Source organism: Pleurodeles waltl, chromosome 6 (assembly GCF_031143425.1).
Source record: "Pleurodeles waltl isolate 20211129_DDA chromosome 6, aPleWal1.hap1.20221129, whole genome shotgun sequence".
NCBI lineage: Eukaryota > Metazoa > Chordata > Amphibia > Caudata > Salamandridae > Pleurodeles > Pleurodeles waltl.
The window spans coordinates 1083031923-1083052045 of NC_090445.1; the positions used below are offsets into that span (position 1 = coordinate 1083031923).

Genomic DNA, 20123 nt, shown 5'->3' on the forward strand with positions numbered 1-20123 from the left:
GAAGCAAAGGGACATCTCTATGAACCAACAATATTTAGTGATGGCTTCAGGACAGTATGGGTAATCACTAACACATGAACATTTATAGTGACCACCACCCATCTGTGCTAATGGGCTTCTGAAATCAACCCCCCCAGCCCATACCAGAGGGAATAGTTGACCACCAGTACCCTGGTTGAGAAATATCCATGATCAGTACGTCCTCTTCCCACCCACCCACTCCCCCCACCCCTGCATCAACCACTAATATCCTCCCAAAAGTTGCCAGTTGTAAAAGTGATCCCCATCTGTACCACTAGACTGTCCACATCAGAACTTCTCCTGAGCATTATCTATTGCCCCCAGGGATTTTTAGCAGTGTCCTGGATCAGATGTCCATTGACTAACGTGGAGCATCCTCCTACAGTGCACCTTAGCATCCATCAGCAGTGCCCCAGAGGATCCCCTCCCCCTGCCCCATCAGTCCCCTGAAGTGTTTGTCAACTGTGGCTCAAAGTGCCATCTGTCACCATCAGTACCTCAGAGCTCCCCTCATTGGCACTCTAGTGCACTGCTCAAATGTGCCTCGAAGCACCTTTAGAACACCAAAGAGTCCATTTTTAGAATATTAATGTGTCCACCACTGGCAACTCACAGCATTAAAACATGTACCAATGGTGTTTCAAACTGTTTGCAGATGCACCCAAAGATTCAATTCCACATGTGTTTCAGAAATAAAAATGTTTTGTACCTGCTTCAGCCTGATGCCCGTCAGTTTCCCTTGCTCAGGGTCCACCAGGTACAGAAAGGTTATTGGAGCGATCTCCTGTAACTGGTGCAGTACATTCTTGGTAGATGGGAATGCAGTCACCTGTGCAGTGGGTAGAATAGTGACCAAAAACGTTAACAGTGGCTACTCAAAGGCACTGTTCAACCTAAACATGAATACAATCAAAAAAATATACCACCCATCAACACTTCAGCCAAAGACTGGGTACTACTGGGGATCTGGCTCAATGGTCTGGAAGGAGAAGACATCAAATCACTTTTGTGAACTTCTGCACCTCCTCAAAGTTCCATGTCAGAGCTTCAGAACATTAAAGTACAAAAGTCAACTAAATGGCACGTTCTGCATAAGCAACTAAAATTTGCTTTCTATGCACATTTATTTAAGAGCCAAACCTGCGGATTCATGCAGTCCACAGGAAGATAGAAAAGCACCTTAAAAAGTTTAAATAGTGAGCAGTTACTTTGTATTACTTGGAAGCAATCATAATGTCACCCAGAATTATCGGGACAATAGGAAACCTGGAGCTACTACTACTACCAGCAGCACACCCTGGAGATCATACAAACTCTTCTACAACTTCCTGCTCAGTATATTACCTAGAATGGACATTACTACCATCAGGGCACTCTGTAAACTACATTTTCTGGAGTTGATAACATTGCTCCATGCGCTCAGAGTATAGTTAGTAAATGGAATGGACTGTAGCTCACTCATCAGTCTCTATAAAGAACACCAGTTGATCTTTCTCTCAACATAAACCGCAGTGCATTACTAAAAACAGTTATGTCACCCAGGACTCATGGTATATTATATTTGCTGGATCATCAGCTATACTCCTGAGTAAGTAGATTAGCTCAAGAGTATCATATTTGCCCCAGTTCCCTGAACAATTTAATAACTAGACTTTATGCTATCACTCCCAACACTGCATACGAAGTAAATAATCTGGAGGATCATATTTGCTCCAGAACTTTCTGCTACAATACACAAGCCCACAAACACTCTCCACATTACTTCACCTGGAGATAAAATTTCACCCTTAATCAACCCATTCCTCGCTACATTACTAACCACAGATTGCATCCTCACCATATTAACAGCATTCACTAACAGGACACAATTTGGATCTGGTGCTGTTGCGCCTCTACCCATACCCTTACATTCCATGTCTTGACATCGATTTCATGTCTCCCAATAGTAATTGTACTGGGTTTATTGTGCGATTGTTTTGTTCACATTAACACATATGAATAATGCTTTTAATTACAGATAAAGTCACAGGGGTAGGATTGATGATTCAATGTTAGTTTAATATTTAGTTAGAGCACCAACAATGCCATTTTGGGTTAAGAGGACTAGTCATCCTGAGGACTCTTTTGAATATGATTAAGTACTATTATGCAATGTATTATCACTACAAAATGGTGAGCATATGCTGACTCGGATTCCAGTCCTTTGCTCACGTCTGCCACTTATATTGTGGTGTATCGCACTTGAGCCAGTGGGCAGGAGCAAGGCAGTGGAGCCGTAACGGGTCACTGAGCTGAACCATAACAATAAACATGATTACTGAAGTCAGTTCTGAGTGGGCATTTTACTGATCAGCTGTGCTGGTTCTGAGAGACGACGGGCAGGTCACGCACAGCAGGAGCAACACCCCTTTTACAGCTGGGCAACACAAGCGGGTTGCTGCTACGAGAAGATGGAAAATGTCACTTACCCAGTGTACATCTGTTCGTGGCATGAGACGCTGCAGATTCACATGCTTTGCACATCCCGCCATCTAGTGTTGGGCTCGGAGTGATACAAGTTGTTTTTCTTCGAAGAAGTCTTTTCGAGTCACGAGATCGAGGGACTCCTCCCCTTTCAGCTCCATTGCGCATGGGCGTCGACTGCATCTTAGATTGTTTTCCCCGCAGAGGGTGAGGTAGGAGTTGTGTATTATAGTAATAGTGCCCATGCAATAGAGTAAATATGTATGTACATAATGTGGTTAAAGCGATATATTTACAAATGTACAAATGTTCAAGATCAACTTCAAAACGGCTACAGGCTCCCGGGGAGGCGGGAGGGCGCATATGAATCTGCAGCGTCTCATGCCACGAACAGATGTACACTGGGTAAGTGACATTTTCCGTTCGATGGCATGTGTAGCTGCAGATACACATGCTTTGCATAGACTAGTAAGCAGTTATCTCCCCAAAAGCGGTGGCTCAGCCTGTAGGAGTTGAAGTTGTTTGAAATAAAGTTCGTAGTACTGCTTGTCCTACTATGGCTTGCTGTGTTGTTAACACATTGTAGGAAGTTGGCTCTGTATGTGCTATTTCAAAGTAAGGAATAGCATGCACAGAGTCCAAGGGTTCCCCTTAGAGGTAAAATAGTGGTAAAAATAGATAATACTAATGCTCTATTTTTGTGGTAGTGTGGTCGAGCAGTAGGCTTATCCAAGGAGTAGTGTTAAGCATTTGTTGTACATACACATAGACAATAAATGAGGTACACACACTCAGAGACAAATCCAGCCAATAGGTTTTGTTATAGAAAAATATCTTTTTTTAGTTTATTTTAAGAACCACAGGTTCAAATTTAACATGTAATATCTTGTTTGAAAGGTATTGCAGGTAAGTACATTAGGAACTTTGAATCATTTCAATTGCATGTATACTTTTCAAGTTATTCACAAATAGCTACTTTAAAAGTGGACACAGTGCAATTTTCACAGTTCCTGGGGGAGGTAAGTTTTTGTTAGTTTTACCAGGTAAGTAAGACACTTACAGGGTTCAGTTCTTGGTCCAAGGTAGCCCACCGTTGGGGGTTCAGAGCAACCCCAAAGTTACCACACCAGCAGCTCAGGGCCGGTCAGGTGCAGAGTTCAAAGTGGTGCCCAAAACGCATAGGCTTCAATGGAGAGGAGGGGGTGCCCCGGTTCCAGTCTGCCAGCAGGTAAGTACCCGCGTTTTCGGAGGGCAGACCAGGGGGGTTTTGTAGGGCACCGGGGGGGACACAAGCCCACACAGAAATTTCACCCTCAGCGGCGCGGGGGCGGCCGGGTGCAGTGTTAGAACAAGCGTCGGGTTCGCAATGGAAGTCAATGAGAGATCAAGGGATCTCTTCAGCGCTGCAGGCAGGCAAGGGGGGGCTTCCTCGGGGAAACCTCCACTTGGGCAAGGGAGAGGGACTCCTGGGGGTCACGTCTGCAGTGAAAGTCCGGTCCTTCAGGTCCTGGGGGCTGCGGGTGCAGGGTCTTTTCCGGGCGTCGGGACTTAGGTTTCAGAGAGTCGCGGTCAGGGGAAGCCTCAGGATTCCCTCTGCAGGCGGCGCTGTGGGGGCTCAGGGGGGGGACAGGTTTTGGTACTCACAGTCGTAGAGTAGTCCGGGGGTCCTCCCTGAGGTGTTGGTTCTCCACCAGCCGAGTCGGGGTCGCCGGGTGCAGTGTTGCAAGTCTCACGCTTCTTGCGGGGAGTTGCAGGGGTCTTTAAATCTGCTCCTTTGGATAAAGTTGCAGTCTTTTTGGAGCAGGTCCGCTGTCCTCAGGAGTTTCTTGTCGTCGTCGAAGCAGGGCAGTCCTCAGAGGATTCAGAGGTCGCTGGTCCCTTTGGAAGGCGTCGCTGGAGCAGAGTTTCTTTGGAAGGCAGGAGACAGGCCGGTGAGTTTCTGGAGCCAAGGCAGTTGTTGTCTTCTGGTCTTCCTCTGCAGGGGTTTTCAGCTAGGCAGTCCTTCTTCTTGTAGTTGCAGGAATCAAATTTTCTAGGGTTCAGGGTAGCCCTTAAATACTAAATTTAAGGGCGTGTTTAGGTCTGGGGGGTTAGTAGCCAATGGCTACTAGCCCTGAGGGTGGGTACACCCTCTTTGTGCCTCCTCCCAAGGGGAGGGGGTCACAATCCTAACCCTATTGGGGGAATCCTCCATCTGCAAGATGGAGGATTTCTAAAAGTTAGAGTCACCTCAGCTCAGGACACCTTAGGGGCTGTCCTGACTGGCCAGTGACGACTCCTTGTTATTCTCATTATTTTCTCCGGCCTTGCCGCCAAAAGTGGGGGCCGGGGCCGGAGGGGGCGGGCAACTCCACTAGCTGGAGTGTCCTGCGGTGCTGTGACAAAGGGGTGAGCCTTTGAGGCTCACCGCCAGGTGTTACAGCTCCTGCCTGGGGGAGGTGTTAGCATCTCCACCCAGTGCAGGCTTTGTTACTGGCCTCAGAGTGACAAAGGCACTCTCCCCATGGGGCCAGCAACATGTCTCTAGTGTGGCAGGCTGCTGGAACTAGTCAGCCTACACAGATAGTCGGTTAAGTTTCAGGGGGCACCTCTAAGGTGCCCTCTGGGGTGTATTTTGCAATAAAATGTACACTGGCATCAGTGTGCATTTATTGTGCTGAGAAGTTTGATACCAAACTTCCCAGTTTTCAGTGTAGCCATTATGGTGCTGTGGAGTTCGTGTAAAACAGACTCCCAGACCATATACTCTTATGGCTACCCTGCACTTACAAGGTCTAAGGTTTTGCTTAGACACTGTAGGGGTACAGTGCTCATGCACTGGTACCCTCACCTATGGTATAGTGCACCCTGCCTTAGGGCTGTAGGGCCTGCTAGAGGGGTGTCTTACCTATACTGCATAGGCAGTGAGAGGCTGGCATGGCACCCTGAGGGGAGTGCCATGTCGACTTACTCGTTTTGTCCTCACTAGCACACACAAGCTGGCAAGCAGTGTGTCTGTGCTGAGTGAGAGGTCTCCAGGGTGGCATAAGACATGCTGCAGCCCTTAGAGACCTTCCTTGGCATCAGGGCCCTTGGTACTAGAAGTACCAGTTACAAGGGACTTATCTGGATGCCAGGGTCTGCCAATTGTGGATACAAAAGTACAGGTTAGGGAAAGAACACTGGTGCTGGGGCCTGGTTAGCAGGCCTCAGCACACTTTCAATTGTAAACATAGCATCAGCAAAGGCAAAAAGTCAGGGGGCAACCATGCCAAGGAGGCATTTCCTTACACACATCCATGCAGTAATGCCTGGTAAACGTATGAGGCATAGACCATGTGGCTGCCTTACATATTTTGGTCACTGGAATGTTTCCTAGAAAGGCCATGGTAGCACCTTTCTTTCTAGTTGAGTGTGCCTTTGGTGTTATAGGCAGTTCTCTTTTTGCTTTGAGATAACAGGTTTGAATGCATTTAACTATCCATCTGGCAATGCCTTGTTTTGATATTGGATTCCCTGTATGAGGTTTTTGGAAAGCAACGAACAATTGTTTTGTTTTCCGAATTTGTTTTGTTCTATCAATGTAGTACATTAATGCTCTTTTGATGTCTAGTGTATGTAGTGCTCTTTCAGCTACAGAATCTGGTTCTGGAAAGAACACTGGTAGTTCTACTGTTTGATTTAAGTGGAACGGTGATATAACTTTTGGTAAGAACTTAGGATTTGTTCTTAAAACTACTTTATGCTTGTGTATCTGAATAAAGGGTTCTTGTATGGTAAATGCTTGTATTTCACTTACTCTTCTTAGAGATGTGATGGCAATTAGAAAGGCTACTTTCCATGTTAAGTATTGTATCTCACATGAGTGCATGGGTTCAAACGGTGGACCCATGAGCCGAGTTAAGACAATGTTGAGGTTCCACGAAGGAACTGGTGGTGTTCTTGGTGGGATAATTCTTTTCAGGCCCTCCATAAAAGCTTTTATGACTGGGATCCTAAATAGTGAAGTTGAGTGCGTAATTTGCAGATAAGCTGAAATTGCGGTGAGATGTATTTTAATGGATGAAAAAGCTAGCTTTGACTTTTGTAAGTGCAGTAGGTAGCTGACAATGTTTTTAGGAGATGCGTGTAAGGGTTGAATTTGATTATTATGGCAGTAATAAACAAATCTTTTCCACTTATTTGCATAGCAATGTCTTGTGGTTGGTTTTCTAGCTTGTTTTAAGACCTCCATACATTCCTGTGTAAGGTCTAGATGTCCGAATTCTAAGACTTCAGGAGCCAAATTGCTATATTCAGTGATGCTGGATTTGGGTGTCTGATCTGTTGTTTGTTTTAACAGATCTGGTCTGTTTGGTAGCTTGACATGAGGCACTACTGAGAGGTCTAGTAGTGTTGTGTACCAAGGTTGTCTTGCCCAAGTTGGTGCTATTAGTATGAGTTTGAGTTTGTTTTGACTCAATTTGTTTACCAGATATGGAAGGAGTGGGAGAGGGGGAAAAGCGTATGCAAATATCCCTGACCAACTCATCCATAACGCATTGCCCTGAGACTGATCCTGTGGGTACCTGGATGCGAAGTTTTGGCATTTTGCGTTTTCTTTTGTTGCAAATAGGTCTTTTTGTGGTGTTCCCCATCTTTGGAAGTAAGTGTTTAGTATTTGGGGGTGAATTTCCCATTCGTGGATCTGTTGGTGATCCCGAGAGAGATTGTCTGCTAACTGGTTCTGAATTCCTGGAATGAACTGCACTATTAGGCGAATGTGGTTGTGAATCGCCCAATGCCATATTTTTTGTGCCAGGAGACACAACTGTGTTGAGTGTGTTCCTCCCTGTTTGTTCAGATAATACATCATTGTCATGTTGTCTGTTTTGACAAGAATGTGTTTGTGGGTTATTATAGGTTGAAATGCTTTCAGCGCTAGAAATACTGCAAGTAGTTCTAAGTGATTTATGTGAAACTGTCTCTGCTGAGTGTCCCATTGTCCTTGGATGCTGTGCTGGTTGAGGTGTGCTCCCCACCCTACCATGGAGGCATCCGTTGTTATTACGTATTGAAGCACTGGGTCTTGAAAAGGCCGCCCTTTGTTTAAATTTATAGTGTTCCACCATTGAAGCGAGGTGTATGTTTGGCGGTCTATCAACACTAGATCTTGAAGTTGACCCTGTGCCTGTGACCACTGTGATGCTAGGCACTGTTGTAAGGGCCGCATGTGCAATCTTGCGTTTGGGACAACGGCTATGCATGAGGACATCATGCTTGTAGCTTCATCACTATTTTGACTTGTATCTTTTGTTTTGGGTGCATGGCCTGTATTATATTGTGAAATGCCTGTACCCTTTGTGGACTTGGAGTGGCAATCCCTTTTGTTGTGTTGATTGTTGCTCCTGAGTATTGTTGTATTTGACACAGCTGAAGGTGTGACTTGTTGTAGTTGAGTGAGAAACCTAGTTTGTGAAGGGTTTCTATGACCTACTTTGTGTGTAGTGAACATCGTTCCTGCGTGTTGGTTTTGATTAACCAATCGTCTAGGTACGGGAACACATGTATTTACTGTCTTCTGATATGAGCAGCCACTACTGCCAGGCATTTTGTAAAAACTCTTGGCGCAGTTGTTATCCCGAATGGCAACACTTTGAATTGGTAATGTACCCCTTTGAATACAAACCTTAAGTACTTTCTGTGTGAAGGATGTATCGGTATATGGAAGTATGCATCCTTTAGGTCTAGTGTTGTCATGTAGTCTTGTTGTTTGAGCAATGGGATTACGTCCTGCAGTGTCACCATGTGAAAGTGATCTGATTTGATGTAGATATTTAATGTTCTGAGATCTAATATAGGTCTTAGAGTTTGGTCTTTTTTGGGTATGAGAAAGTACAGTGAGTAAACTCCTGTTCCTTTCTGATGAATTGGTACCAGCTCTATTGCATCTTTTTGCAACAACGCTTGGACCTCCAGTTGTAGAAGATCCATGTGTTTTGACATGTTGTGTGTTTTCGGTTGGACATTTGGAGGGAATTCTAGAAATTCTATGCAATATCCATGCTGGATAATTGCTAGGACCCACATGTCTGTTGTTATTTCCTCCCAGTTTTTGTAGAACTTGGTTAGTCTCCCCCCCACTGCTGTTATGTGTTGGGGATTTGTGACGCCAAAGTCACTGTTTATTTTGTGGAGTTTTGGGACTTTGGAACTTCCCTCTACTCTTTGGGAACTGTCCCCCTCTATATTGTCCCCGAAAATATCCCCGCTGGTATTGGCTCTGATAAGTGGGCCTTATTTGTGAGGTTGTGGGTTCTGTGCTTTGTCCTCGAAACCCCCTCTAAACTGTGATTTTTGAAAAGTGCCTCTGCTCTGTGGGGAGTAGAGTGCGCCCATGGCTTTGGCCGTATCCGTGTCCTTTTTAAGTTTTTCGATAGCAGTGTCCTCCTCCGGCCCAAACAACTGCTGTCCGTTAAATGGCATATTCAGCACGGCTTGTTGTATTTCCGGCTTGAATCCTGATGTACGCAGCCATGCATGTCTCCGTATTGTCACTGCTGTATTTACAGGCCTAGCAGCTGTGTCTGCTGCATCCATTGCTGACCGTATCTGATTGTTCGAGATACTCTGTCCTTCCTCCACCACTTGTTGTGCTCTCTTTTGGAACTCCTTGGGCAAATGTTCTATAAAATGTTGCATTTCATCCCAATTGGCCCTATCATATCTCGCCAACAAGGCCTGTGAGTTGGCAATGCGCAATTGGTTGGCTGCTTGTGCCGCCACTCTTTTCCCCGCCGCGTCGAACTTACGACTTTCTTTGTCTGGAGGTGGTGCATCTCCTGAGGTGTGTGAGTTCGCCCTCTTGCGAGCTGCCCCTACTACCACTGAGTCTGGTGTTAACTGCTGTGTGATGTACACAGGGTCTGTTGATGGCGGTTTATATTTTTTCTCCACCCTTGGAGTAATGGCTCTGCCTTTCACAGGCTCCTCAAACACTTGTCTGGAGTGTTTTAGCATTCCAGGTAGCATGGGGAGGCTCTGGTATTAGCTATGTGTGGACGACGGTGTGTTAAATAGAAAGTCGTCTTCAATTGGCTCTGCATGCAGGGTGACATTATGAAACGCCGCTGCTCTTGACACCACTTGTGTGTAGGCGGTACTGTCCTCAGGTGGTGACGGTCTAGCTGGATAACAGTCAGGACTGTTATCTGACACTGGCGCATCTTAAAGATCCCACGCATCGGGATCATCCTAACTCATCCCTGTATGAGTTGGGGACTGCATCATTGGTGGAGTGGCTACCGGTGATGGTTGTGGAGAGCGTTGTGGAGATGGTGGAGGGGTTACTTGTCTTGCCACCTTTGCCTGTGGCTGCTTGTCTTTCTCTTGGAAGGCAAGTTTCCATTTCATTCGTATCGGAGGGAGAGTACTGATCTTCCCTGTCTCCTTTTGAATGTGGAGCCTTCTTTGAGTGTAATCTGGCTCCATTGTCTCTAGCTCCTGTCCAAATCTATGTGTTTGCATTTGTGAGGACAGGCCTTGTTCCTCTGTGTAGGAACTTGTTTTCGGTTCCGAGGCCAGATGTTTCGGTACTGAAACCTTTTCGGCTACTTTTTTCGGTTCAGACGATACTTTTTTTCTCTTCGGCGTACTGATTTCTCAGTGCCGACTTGTTTCGGTGCCGCCCTCTCGGTGCCGAGATTGCTCTGACCCGGTGTTGAGTCTGCTCTGTGCCGGTATCTCGACCGGAGTCGGATGACTTTGACACATGCATGCCCTTTTTCGGTGCTGATGCTCGGTCACCTATTTTTCGGGTTAAGCCATGGCCTGCCGGCGGTGGCGTCCCCTTGGCTTTAGTGCTCTTTGTGTGAGTTGTGTATCGACGTCTTACTCATGGTTTTCGGCGTCTGTTCAGGATCGAGCTCTTCCGAGTCCGAATCCTCGATGGAGAAGGTTTCTTCTTCTTCCTCCACGTGTTTTTGTCCTGTCGGCACTGACGCCATTTGTAGTCTTCTTGCTCTTCGGTCCCTTAAGGTCTTCCTGGACCGAAACGCTCGACAGGCCTCACAGGTATCCTCCTTGTGTTTTGGAGACAAACACAAATTACAGACCAGATGCTGATCTGTATAAGGATACTTGTTGTGACATTCGGGGCAGAAGCGGAATGGGGTCCGTTCCATTAGCCTTGTAGATGCACGTGGTCGGGCCGACCAGGCCCCGCCGGGGAATCGAAAACCCCGAAGGGCCACCGGAGCTCTTAAAAATTCAGTGTTGATCTGTTGTAACTAACCCAATACCGAACGCAAACAATACAGTCTAATTTTCTGAGATTTTCACTAACTTTCCGAACCGAAACACGGAGCGAAGAGGAACACGTCCAAACCCGATGGCGGAAAGAAAACAATCTAAGATGGAGTCAACGCCCATGTGCAATGGAGCTGAAAGGGGAGGAGTCCCTCAATCTCGTGACTCGAAAAGACTTCTTCGAAGAAAAACAACTTGTAACACTCCGAGCCCAACACTAGATGGCGGGATGTGCAAAGCATGTGTGTCTGCAGCTACACATGCCATCGAACATATAACATATATATAATTATATATATATGGAAAATGTCACTTACCCAGTGTACATCTGTTCGTGGCATGTAGTGCTGCAGATTCACATGCTATGCATAACTCTTCCGACATCTAGTGTTAGGCTCGGAGTGTTACAAGTTGTTTTTCTTCGAAGTCGTCTTTTCGGAGTCACAGGATCGAGTGACTCCTCCTCTTGGTTCCATTGCGCATGGGCATCGACTCCATTGTTAGATTGTTTTTCCGCAGAGGGTGCAGGAAGGAGTGATAGAGTATAAGAATATAAAGAGGAGTCCATGCAAGTGTAAATGTACCTACATATGTACAAATGATAAACTTAAACGACTACAGGCTTCTGGGTAGGAGGGGGCGTGCATGTGAATCTGCAACACTACATGCTACGAACAGATGTACACTGGGTAAGTGACATTTTTCATAAGATGGCATGTGTAGCTGCAGATACACATGCTATGCATAGACTACAAAGCAGTTAGTCCTCCCAAAAAAGCGGTGAGTAACCTGTAGGAGTTGAAGTTGTTTAAAATGGTGTTCTTAAGACAGCTTGGCCTACAGTGGCGTGTTGCTGTGAAAAAACATCCACACAGTTGTGTTTTGTAAACGTATGAGGAGTTGACCATGTGGCTGCTTTACATATATCAACCATTGGCATGTTCCCTAAGAATGCCATTGATGCACCTTTCTTTCTCGTAGAATGTGCTCTAGGAGTGATTAAAAGTTGTCTTTTTGCTTTGATGTAGCATGTTTGTATACATTTAACAATCCATCTTGATAAACCTTGTTTTGATATAGGATTGCCTTTATGTGGTTGTTGGAAAGCAACAAAAAGTTGTTTTGTTGTCCTAAAATCTTTGGTTCTGTCTATATAGTACATATGAGCTCTTCTGAGATCTAGGGTATGAAGAGCTCTTTCTGTCGGGCTGTGGAAATGAGACTGGCAATTCCACTGTTTGGTTGATGTGAAAAGGAGATACTACTTTTGGTAGAAATTTAGAATTTGTTCTAAGTACAACGTTATGTTTGAGCTTTTGAAAAAAAGGTTGTTCAAGAGTGAAGGCTTGTGTTTCACTAACTCTTCTTAAAGAAGTAATAGCTACAATGAAAGTGGCCTTCCATGTTAAATACTGAATTTGACAAGAGTGCATGGGTTCAGAAGGTGGTCCCACGGTCTGGTAAGTACGATATTTGGTGGTGTTCTAGGTGGAATAATGAGTTTTAATCCTTCCATGAACGCTTTAATAACAGGAATTTTGAACAGAGAAGTATGTTGAATATTTTGTAAATATGAAGATTTTGCAGTGGGGTGTATTGTGATGGGTGAGAAAGCCAAATGTGAATTTTGCAAATTAAGTAAATAGCATACAATATCTTGTATGGATGCTGTAAGTGGGTCAGTGTTTTTAGACTGACAGTAGTATACAAATCTTTTCCAGTTGTTTGCATAGCATTCTCTAGGAGTAGGTTTACATGCTTGTTTAATTACTTCCATACATTCTGGTGGAAGTTTTAGGTAACCAAATTCTATGACTTCACAAGCCAAATCGCTAGATTGAGAGCATTGGGATTTGGATGCCTGATTTGACCTTTGTTCTGGGTTAACAAATCTGGTCTGTTTGGGAGTTTGGAATGGGGTACTACAGACAGATCTAGGAGTGTTGGGTACCAATGCTGGCGTGCCCATGTTGGTGCTATTAGAATCATGGTGAGTGGTGTTTGACGTAGTTTGCTGACCAGAAAGGGAAGGAGTGGGAGAGGGGGAAAAGCGTAAGCAAATATCCCTGACCAATTAATCCATAGAACATTGCCCTTGGACAGAGGATGTGGGTGTCTGGATGCGAAGTTTAGGCATTTTGCGTTTTCGCTTGTTGGGAATAGATCTATCTCCGGTGTTCCTAACTTCTGAAAGTACTTTTGAAGTACTTGGGAGTGAATCTCCCATTAGTGTGTTTGTTGGTGATTTCTGCTTAGGTCATCTGCCAGCTGATTGTCTATCCCTGGAATGTATTGTGCTAATAGATGAATGTGATTGTGAATTGCCCATTTCCATATTGTATGGGCTAGCAGGGACCGTTGAGATGAGTGTGTCCCTCCCTGTTTGTTTAGGTAATACATGGTTGTCATGTTGTCTGTTTTTATTAGAACAGTCTTCTGTTTGAGAAGAGGATGCAATGCTTTTAGAGCAAGAAATACAGCTAATAGTTCTAGGTGGTTTATATGAAGCTGTTTCTGTTGGGCATCCCATTGCCTTGAATGGTCTGATTGTTGAGGTGAGCTCCCCAACCGATCATTGATGCGTCTGTTGTGATTATGGTCTGAGACACAGGGTCTTGGAATGACCGCCCCTTCATTAGATTGCTGCGATTCCACAATTGAAGGGACTTACATGTTTGGCAGTCCATCAACACTAGATCTTGAAGTTGACCGTGTGTCTGAGACCATTATTGTGAGAGGCACTGTTGTAAGGGCCTCATGTTTAATCTTGCATGTGGAACTAGGACTATGCAAGATGCCATCATTTATAGAATCTTCATGATACATTTTACAGCATATTGTTGATTTTGCTGTATGCGTGATATGAGATTTTGGTATCCTTTGTGTATTTGGATAAGCTAGGGCTTTTTGAGTATTTAGGATAGCACCTAGGTAAGGTTGTACTTGTGCTGGTTGAAGATGTGATTTTTGATCACTGAGAGTGAACCCTAGTGTATGCAAGGTTTCTATCACATAACAAGTGTGTTGTTGACATTGGCTAATAAAAGCAAGCAATTTTACACAATCGTCTAGATATGGAACAACGTGGATGTGTTGTCTTCTTAAGTAGGCTGCTACTACTGCTAGACATGTTGTGAACACTCTTGGAGCTGCTGTTATGCCGAATGGCAACACCTTGAAATGGTAATGTTTTCCTGCTATGACAAACCTGAGGTATTTTCTGTGAGCGAGACGGATGGGTATGTGGAAATATGCATCCTTGAGGTCTAAAGCAGTCATGTAATCTTGTTTTTGTAGTAGTGGAATGACATCTTGCAGAGTTAACAAGTGGAAATGTTCTGACAGAATGTATAGATGGAGGGGCCTGAGGTCCAAAATGGGAAGGAGAAGTGTGGAGTAGACGGGCGGGAAGGAAGTCACTGTATAGGTTGTGTTGTGGTTTGCTTTGAGGTTTGGAATTTACCTCTGCTCCTGAAATATTGGCCTCTGTAGGACCCTCTAAACCCCCCTCTGATATTTGGTTTGTTGTCCCTGCTTTGTGAGGTGGAAGCATCACTGGATTGTGGCTTAAAACCTCCTCTAAACTGGAGTCTGCAAAAGGATCCCCTGTATGGTGTGGTGTATAAAGCCCCCATTGCTTTCGCAGTATCTGAGTCTTTTCTCAGTTTCTCAATAGTGGTGTCTACTTCTGGGCCAAATAGATGTTTCTTGTCAAAATGCATATTAAGTATTGCCCATTGAATTTCTGGTTTAAACCCAGAGGAGTGTAGACATGCATGTCTTCTAATTGTGATGGCATTATTTACACTCCTTGCGGCTGTATCAGTAGCATCGAGGGCAGACCTTATCTGGTTATTGCAGATAGCTTGTCCCTCTTCTACAACCTGTTGTGCTCTCTTTTGATGCTCCTATGGGAGGTGCTGCATAAGACCTTGCATCTCGTCCCAATGAGCCCTGTCATATATGTCTAGAAGTGCCTGAGAATTGGCAATTCTTCATTGGTTAGCTGCTTGTGTGGCAACTCTTTTCCCAGCTGCATCAAATTTCCTGCTTTCCTTATCAGGAGGAGGTGCGTCTCCTGAGGACTGGCTGTTTTCTCTTTTCCTTGCCGCACTGACTACCACTGAGTCTGGAGAGACCTGATGAGTGATATAGTCTGGGTCCGTAGGAGCAGGCTTAAGAAGTAGGGAGAGGTGCTGGTTTCTCCTTTTGTTTCTGCACTTTTGCTGGTGGTTTAACAGAGTCTAACTCCTCTTGAAAAGCGACCTTTCTTTTGCTTTTTAAAGGAGGTGCAGTGATGATTCGTCCAGTCTCCTTATGTATATGGATTCTCGATTGTCTCTCATCCATAACCTCTAGTATTGGTTCAGTCTCAGTCTTTTCTTCTCAAGTTTTATGAGATTCTAGCAAGGGCTTTGGGATTTGCTTTATTTTTCCTAAAGTCCCTGCTCCTCTGTGTATGAGGATTTTTTCGGCTCCGAAATGTGGATCTCTTTTGGTCACGAAATAGTACTCAGTTGTCTCGGGTCCGAAACCAATTGCCAAATTTTCGACTCCGAGAAATGAGGTCTTTTACCGGAGTCTGAACTGGAGGTTTTAGATGATTTACTCGACTCCGAGGTGGACGGAGGAGTGGCCTTTTTCTGTGCCGACCCCAAAGGTCGGTCGCCAACAGTCTTTTTTCGGGCCGATTCCATGGCCTTACAGCAGTGGTGTACCCAAGGCCTTCAAATGTTTTTTCTGCAGGGGTGTAGGGGCAGACGTACTCACATGCTGGCCAGCTGAGATGGGTCTATCGTATTCCGATTCTGGTTAGGAGTTGGTGTCGCGGATGAAGACTACTGTCTGCGCCTGCTCTTCCTCCATGACGTTGAGATATTCGGTGCTTTTCAGCGCCATTTCGAGTCTTCGGGCTCTGCGATCTCTCAGGATCTTCTTTGATTGAAATGATCGACAGGCCTCGCATTCTTCCTCCCGATGGGTTGGAGAAAGGCACAAATTACAAACGAGGTGTTGGTCTGTATAGGGGTACTTCGTATGGTACCGAGGGCAGAATCGGAATGGAGTCTGATCCATCAGGCTTCCCACGCGGTAGGCCAGAGTTGGGCGCACGCACACCCCGAAGGGCGAGATGAAGGTTTCGGCGGTTCTACCGGTTCGATGCTAGATGGGAAACGCGATTGAAACAACACTGACGAATAGGTAGGTTTTTTGAGGTTTTCCAAATCGAAATCTCAGTGTGAGAGGAAACATATCTGAACCCGACCGCGGAAAGAAAACAATCTAACAATAGAGTCGATGCCCATGCGCACTGTAACCGAGAGGAGGAGTCACTTGATCCCGTGACTCCGAAAAGACTTCTTAGAAGAAAAACAACTTGTAACACTCTGAGCCCAACACTAGATGTCGGAAGACTTATACACAGTATGTGTATCTGCAGCTACACATGCCATTGAACATATACACATATATATATCCATCCATCCATCCTTTTGGCATGGTTAGCCCACACCTTTTGCCTGGTATATGATGTAATTTCAACTGAAAGTACACTGGGTTCCTGTTGAACAGGTCCAGAGTGCCAGATCCCTTTCCCCAAAACTGCACAGTCATTAACCCAATTGGCAAGACCTTTCGCATCCTCTATAACCCCCTAGTGAATGGTACCCCTGGTACCAAGGGCACGGGGTACTAAAAAGGGTCCCCTCAGGGAAGAAGCACGTATTGTGCCACCCTAAGGAACCCCTCACCAAGCACTAGACAGGCTGACATTGCAGGCTTCGTGTCTTGGTGCAGACAAAAGTGAAAAAACAACATGGCACACTGCCTCTGTGCCATGTCCCCTAACGTTGCATGCGATATATGCAAGTCACCCCTCTAGCAAGCCTTACAGCCCTAAGGCATGGTGCATTATATTATATCTGAGGGCATATCTGCGCAAGCCGATATGGTCCTGCTATGTCTTTGTTGATTCTCAGACAGCAAGTGACAAGGGAAGCCATTTCAAATACATGTGCTGGATACTGGTCACTAGGAGTCCTCCAGCTACATGATGACTTCTCTGAAGATAGTGATGTTTGGTATCAAACATCTCGTATTTGTGAACCCACACTAATGCCAGTGTTGGAGTTACCAATACATGCACACAGAGGGCACCTTAGAGGTGACCCCTGAAAAACTACCTACTACTAGTGTGTTAACTGACTGGCCCCGACCAGTTCAGTCACCTTAGCCAGGTTGCTGACACCCTAAGGTGACAGCCAGAGCTCTCGGGGTCCAGAGACAAAAGTATGCACTAGACGGGGTATTGACACCTATTCCAGCCAGGTAGGATCAACATTCTAGGGCAGGAAGCTTCAAAGGCCTACCCGCCTTTGTAATGTGACCCACGTCTCTCCAAATGGTCGAGATGACTAACCCACCCTATCCTTATCCCACTTTTAGCAGCAAGATAGGCAGGAAAATTAGGCAGATTAGAGGTGTGCCCACTTCATACCCGTCCCACCCCTAAGGAGGTTGAGCTGAAGGGGACACCACTTTTTAGATTCCTCCATTTTGGTTTGGAAAGAATTAGGCCACTAGGGTCAGAGTTATGCCCACTTCCGTCATAGAAAGGGAGTAGTCACCCTAAAGGTGGGCAACCTATTGGCTGCCACCTGACACCCCCTGAGACACCCATAAATTGAGTAGTTGGTGGCACCACTGAATCCCGGAACTCAGATCCTGACGACCTAAGTAGACAAAAAAGAATCGCACCTGCAGAAGAGAAGAGAAGCAGCTGACTTGGTACCAACCTCTCCGGAATGTCTGCAACCCTCAATGGATTCTGCACCAAAATATGGACAGTCCTCCAGCTGAGCCTCCAAAAACCCAGCAGGGCTTCCTGCCTTCAACAAAGACTCAAGACTCCCATGAGCAGCGGACCTGCTCCCCAAACAACTCTAAGTAAAGGACTGTGCAGCCTCCAGAACCGCAAAGACCTGACACCTGAAGTCAGAACTGCACCAGCTGTCATGACCCAAGGTGAAGTGGGCCACTGGTGCAAACAAGGTTCCCCAAGTTTCCAGAGTCCCAGTCTATCGTGGTTTCACCCTTCCTGGACTCTGTGAAATCATCTGCAGCCTTTGCATGCAGGTCCTGTAGTTTAACAGTTTAAAAATGTCAAGTATTTATTTTAGTTAGGACTAAAATCTGTTAGGAATTTTTGCCTAGCTCCAAAAAGGTGCCAAATGTAGTACAAAAATGAGTACCTCAGAGGGTATGGCTAAGGAGCTTGACCGTATCCCTTACCTCCAGCTTTCTCATAAGCAGTTAAGGACCCTCTTCAAAGGGTACAAATCAAAACGGGCTCACACTCTACCACTGAAAAGCTCCAGAAGCTGTTGGCAGAGTATGAGCAGGCCCTACTACTGATGGGGCTACTGACCCTGATGATCAGGGCAGACTGAGTGAGGAGGAGGAACTGGACCCTTCGCCATTTGAAAGAGAGGAACATGCACCTCGCAAACAGCCCAAGGTGCCTAGAGCACCTCCCTCTAGTGAGGATTGCTCAGTTTCCCTAAAGGTCCAGTGAAGAACTCTCTGAAGAGCTGAATCTTTTAGAAAGACTGGCTGGAAGAATTGCCCTGGAAGACAGAATATTGGCCATAGAAAGGGAAAGAGCAGAAATGGGGTTTCACCAAAGAATGGTGGCAGCAACTTTATAACTAGGGACAGGGTAGGACACTTTAGCCTCCAAAGGGATTGTCCTCAGATAGGAGGATGGTGATGATATCACCAAGTAGTTCAGAGCCTTTGAGAGAGTCTGTTTTTCCAGGGAGCTTAGCAAACAGCTCTCGCCTTTGGGAAATGTTCTCATGAAATTGCGGGTATAGACTCCTGACACTGAATGAGCCAGGTGCTAGGCCCTATGACCTCATGAAGGTCACCCTGATTGAAGGCTTTGGATTCACTCCTGAGTACGAAATCAGGTTTTGGGAGACTCGAAAAATCCAGAGTCTGTCCTGGTAGATATTGTAGACTTTTCAGTAAAGACACTAGGCAACTATCATATGTTGAGTGATTATGTTCAAGAGAAGTTACATCAGTACCTGGAAGATGTAGGTCCACTTTCTCCTTAAGAGCTGAGAAAGAAGGCAGACCACTGGGTCAAGACAAGGGTGACCAAAACTTCCACTGGCGGGGGAGGCCACAAAAAGGAGGCCAAAAAGCCCCCCCTCCTCCCTCACCTCCCCAAGGGAAAAGAGGGTAACCAGAACAAGGATTAAAGTGAAGAGTCTTCTAAAGGCCCCCAAAAAACTGCAAAGGAGGGTGAGTACGAGACTCTTCACAATCCAAGGGTGGGTACAATGATAAAAACTGGGATCCTAATAAGCCTTGGTGTCATGACTAAAGCCCATGGATACCAACCTGGAGACCTTATCTGTCCCAACAAAAAAATGCCTCTAGTGCACCTGCAGTAAATGCCGTAGCAATGTCAGTGAGTCTATAGATGAACTCTAGTTGAAGAGGGTGGGGTAGATGTAGCTGCCCTGGCTGTCTGGCCCAGTAATCTGGAGAGATACAGACATCAGCCACATACTAATGGGATTAGGGTTGAAGTAGTGAGAGATGCTGGTGCCAGTGTCACCATGGTGACTGAGCAACTTGTGTCCTCAGATCAATACTTGACTGGTGAGACATATACAGTCCCCAATGCTGATAAGCAGGCTAAGGTGCATCCCAGGTGATGGTATCCTTAGAATATTGGTTGGGGTGAGAAGAGAGGGTGGTTGCAGGCCAGAAGATGGTGGTGGTATCTCCTGCAATCCCTGTACAATGTCTGCTAGGCAATGATCTGGAGACCTCAGAATGGGTTAAGGTTGAAAGAAAGACCCATGCAGCTATGTTGGTATACCTGAATGGGAGTGCATCAAAACCAGAGCGTAAAGCTCAGGGTGAAAAAGAAGAGTTTGAGTCTGGAATAATGGCTCAAACTATCAAGAGAAAGGCCAAGAAGTCTGGGCAACCAGCTTACAAACAGATGCCAGAGCAGGTCGCCTCACCTCAGGGAGAAGACCTGTCAGCCCCAGAGGAAACTGAGCCCCAGGAACTTGGGCCTTATGCAACAGAGCTCTTGCACCCAGGGGGACCCTCAAGGGAAGATCTGAGCAAGGGGCAGAGCACCTATCCCACTCGAAGGCCTGAGACAACAAGCTGCTGATCAGGAGTAAGGATATATCAGTGGCTTCCACAGGACCTATTGGGAAGAGACTCCTTTTCACTGAGGCCATAAAGCTTAAACCTAGTGTCACTAGGAGTGTGGTAGTGCCTCAGCAGTTTAGAGAGCTTCTCTTCACTTTGGCCCATAAAATGCCCCCCAGCTGGACATCTGG

The 20123-nt window shown here is 45.8% G+C and overlaps 1 protein-coding gene across 2 annotated transcripts in view; it reads right to left on the reverse strand.

The window, feature by feature from the left end:
- EMC1 (ER membrane protein complex subunit 1) overlaps positions 1 to 20123 on the reverse strand; it is a 621514-nt gene that overhangs the window by 147828 nt on the left and 453563 nt on the right. For both annotated transcript variants that reach the window (XM_069240148.1, XM_069240147.1), the window contains one exon: positions 731 to 850. In XM_069240148.1, the coding sequence (XP_069096249.1) occupies positions 731 to 850 (120 nt within the window). The remainder of the gene's footprint in view (positions 1 to 730; positions 851 to 20123) is intronic.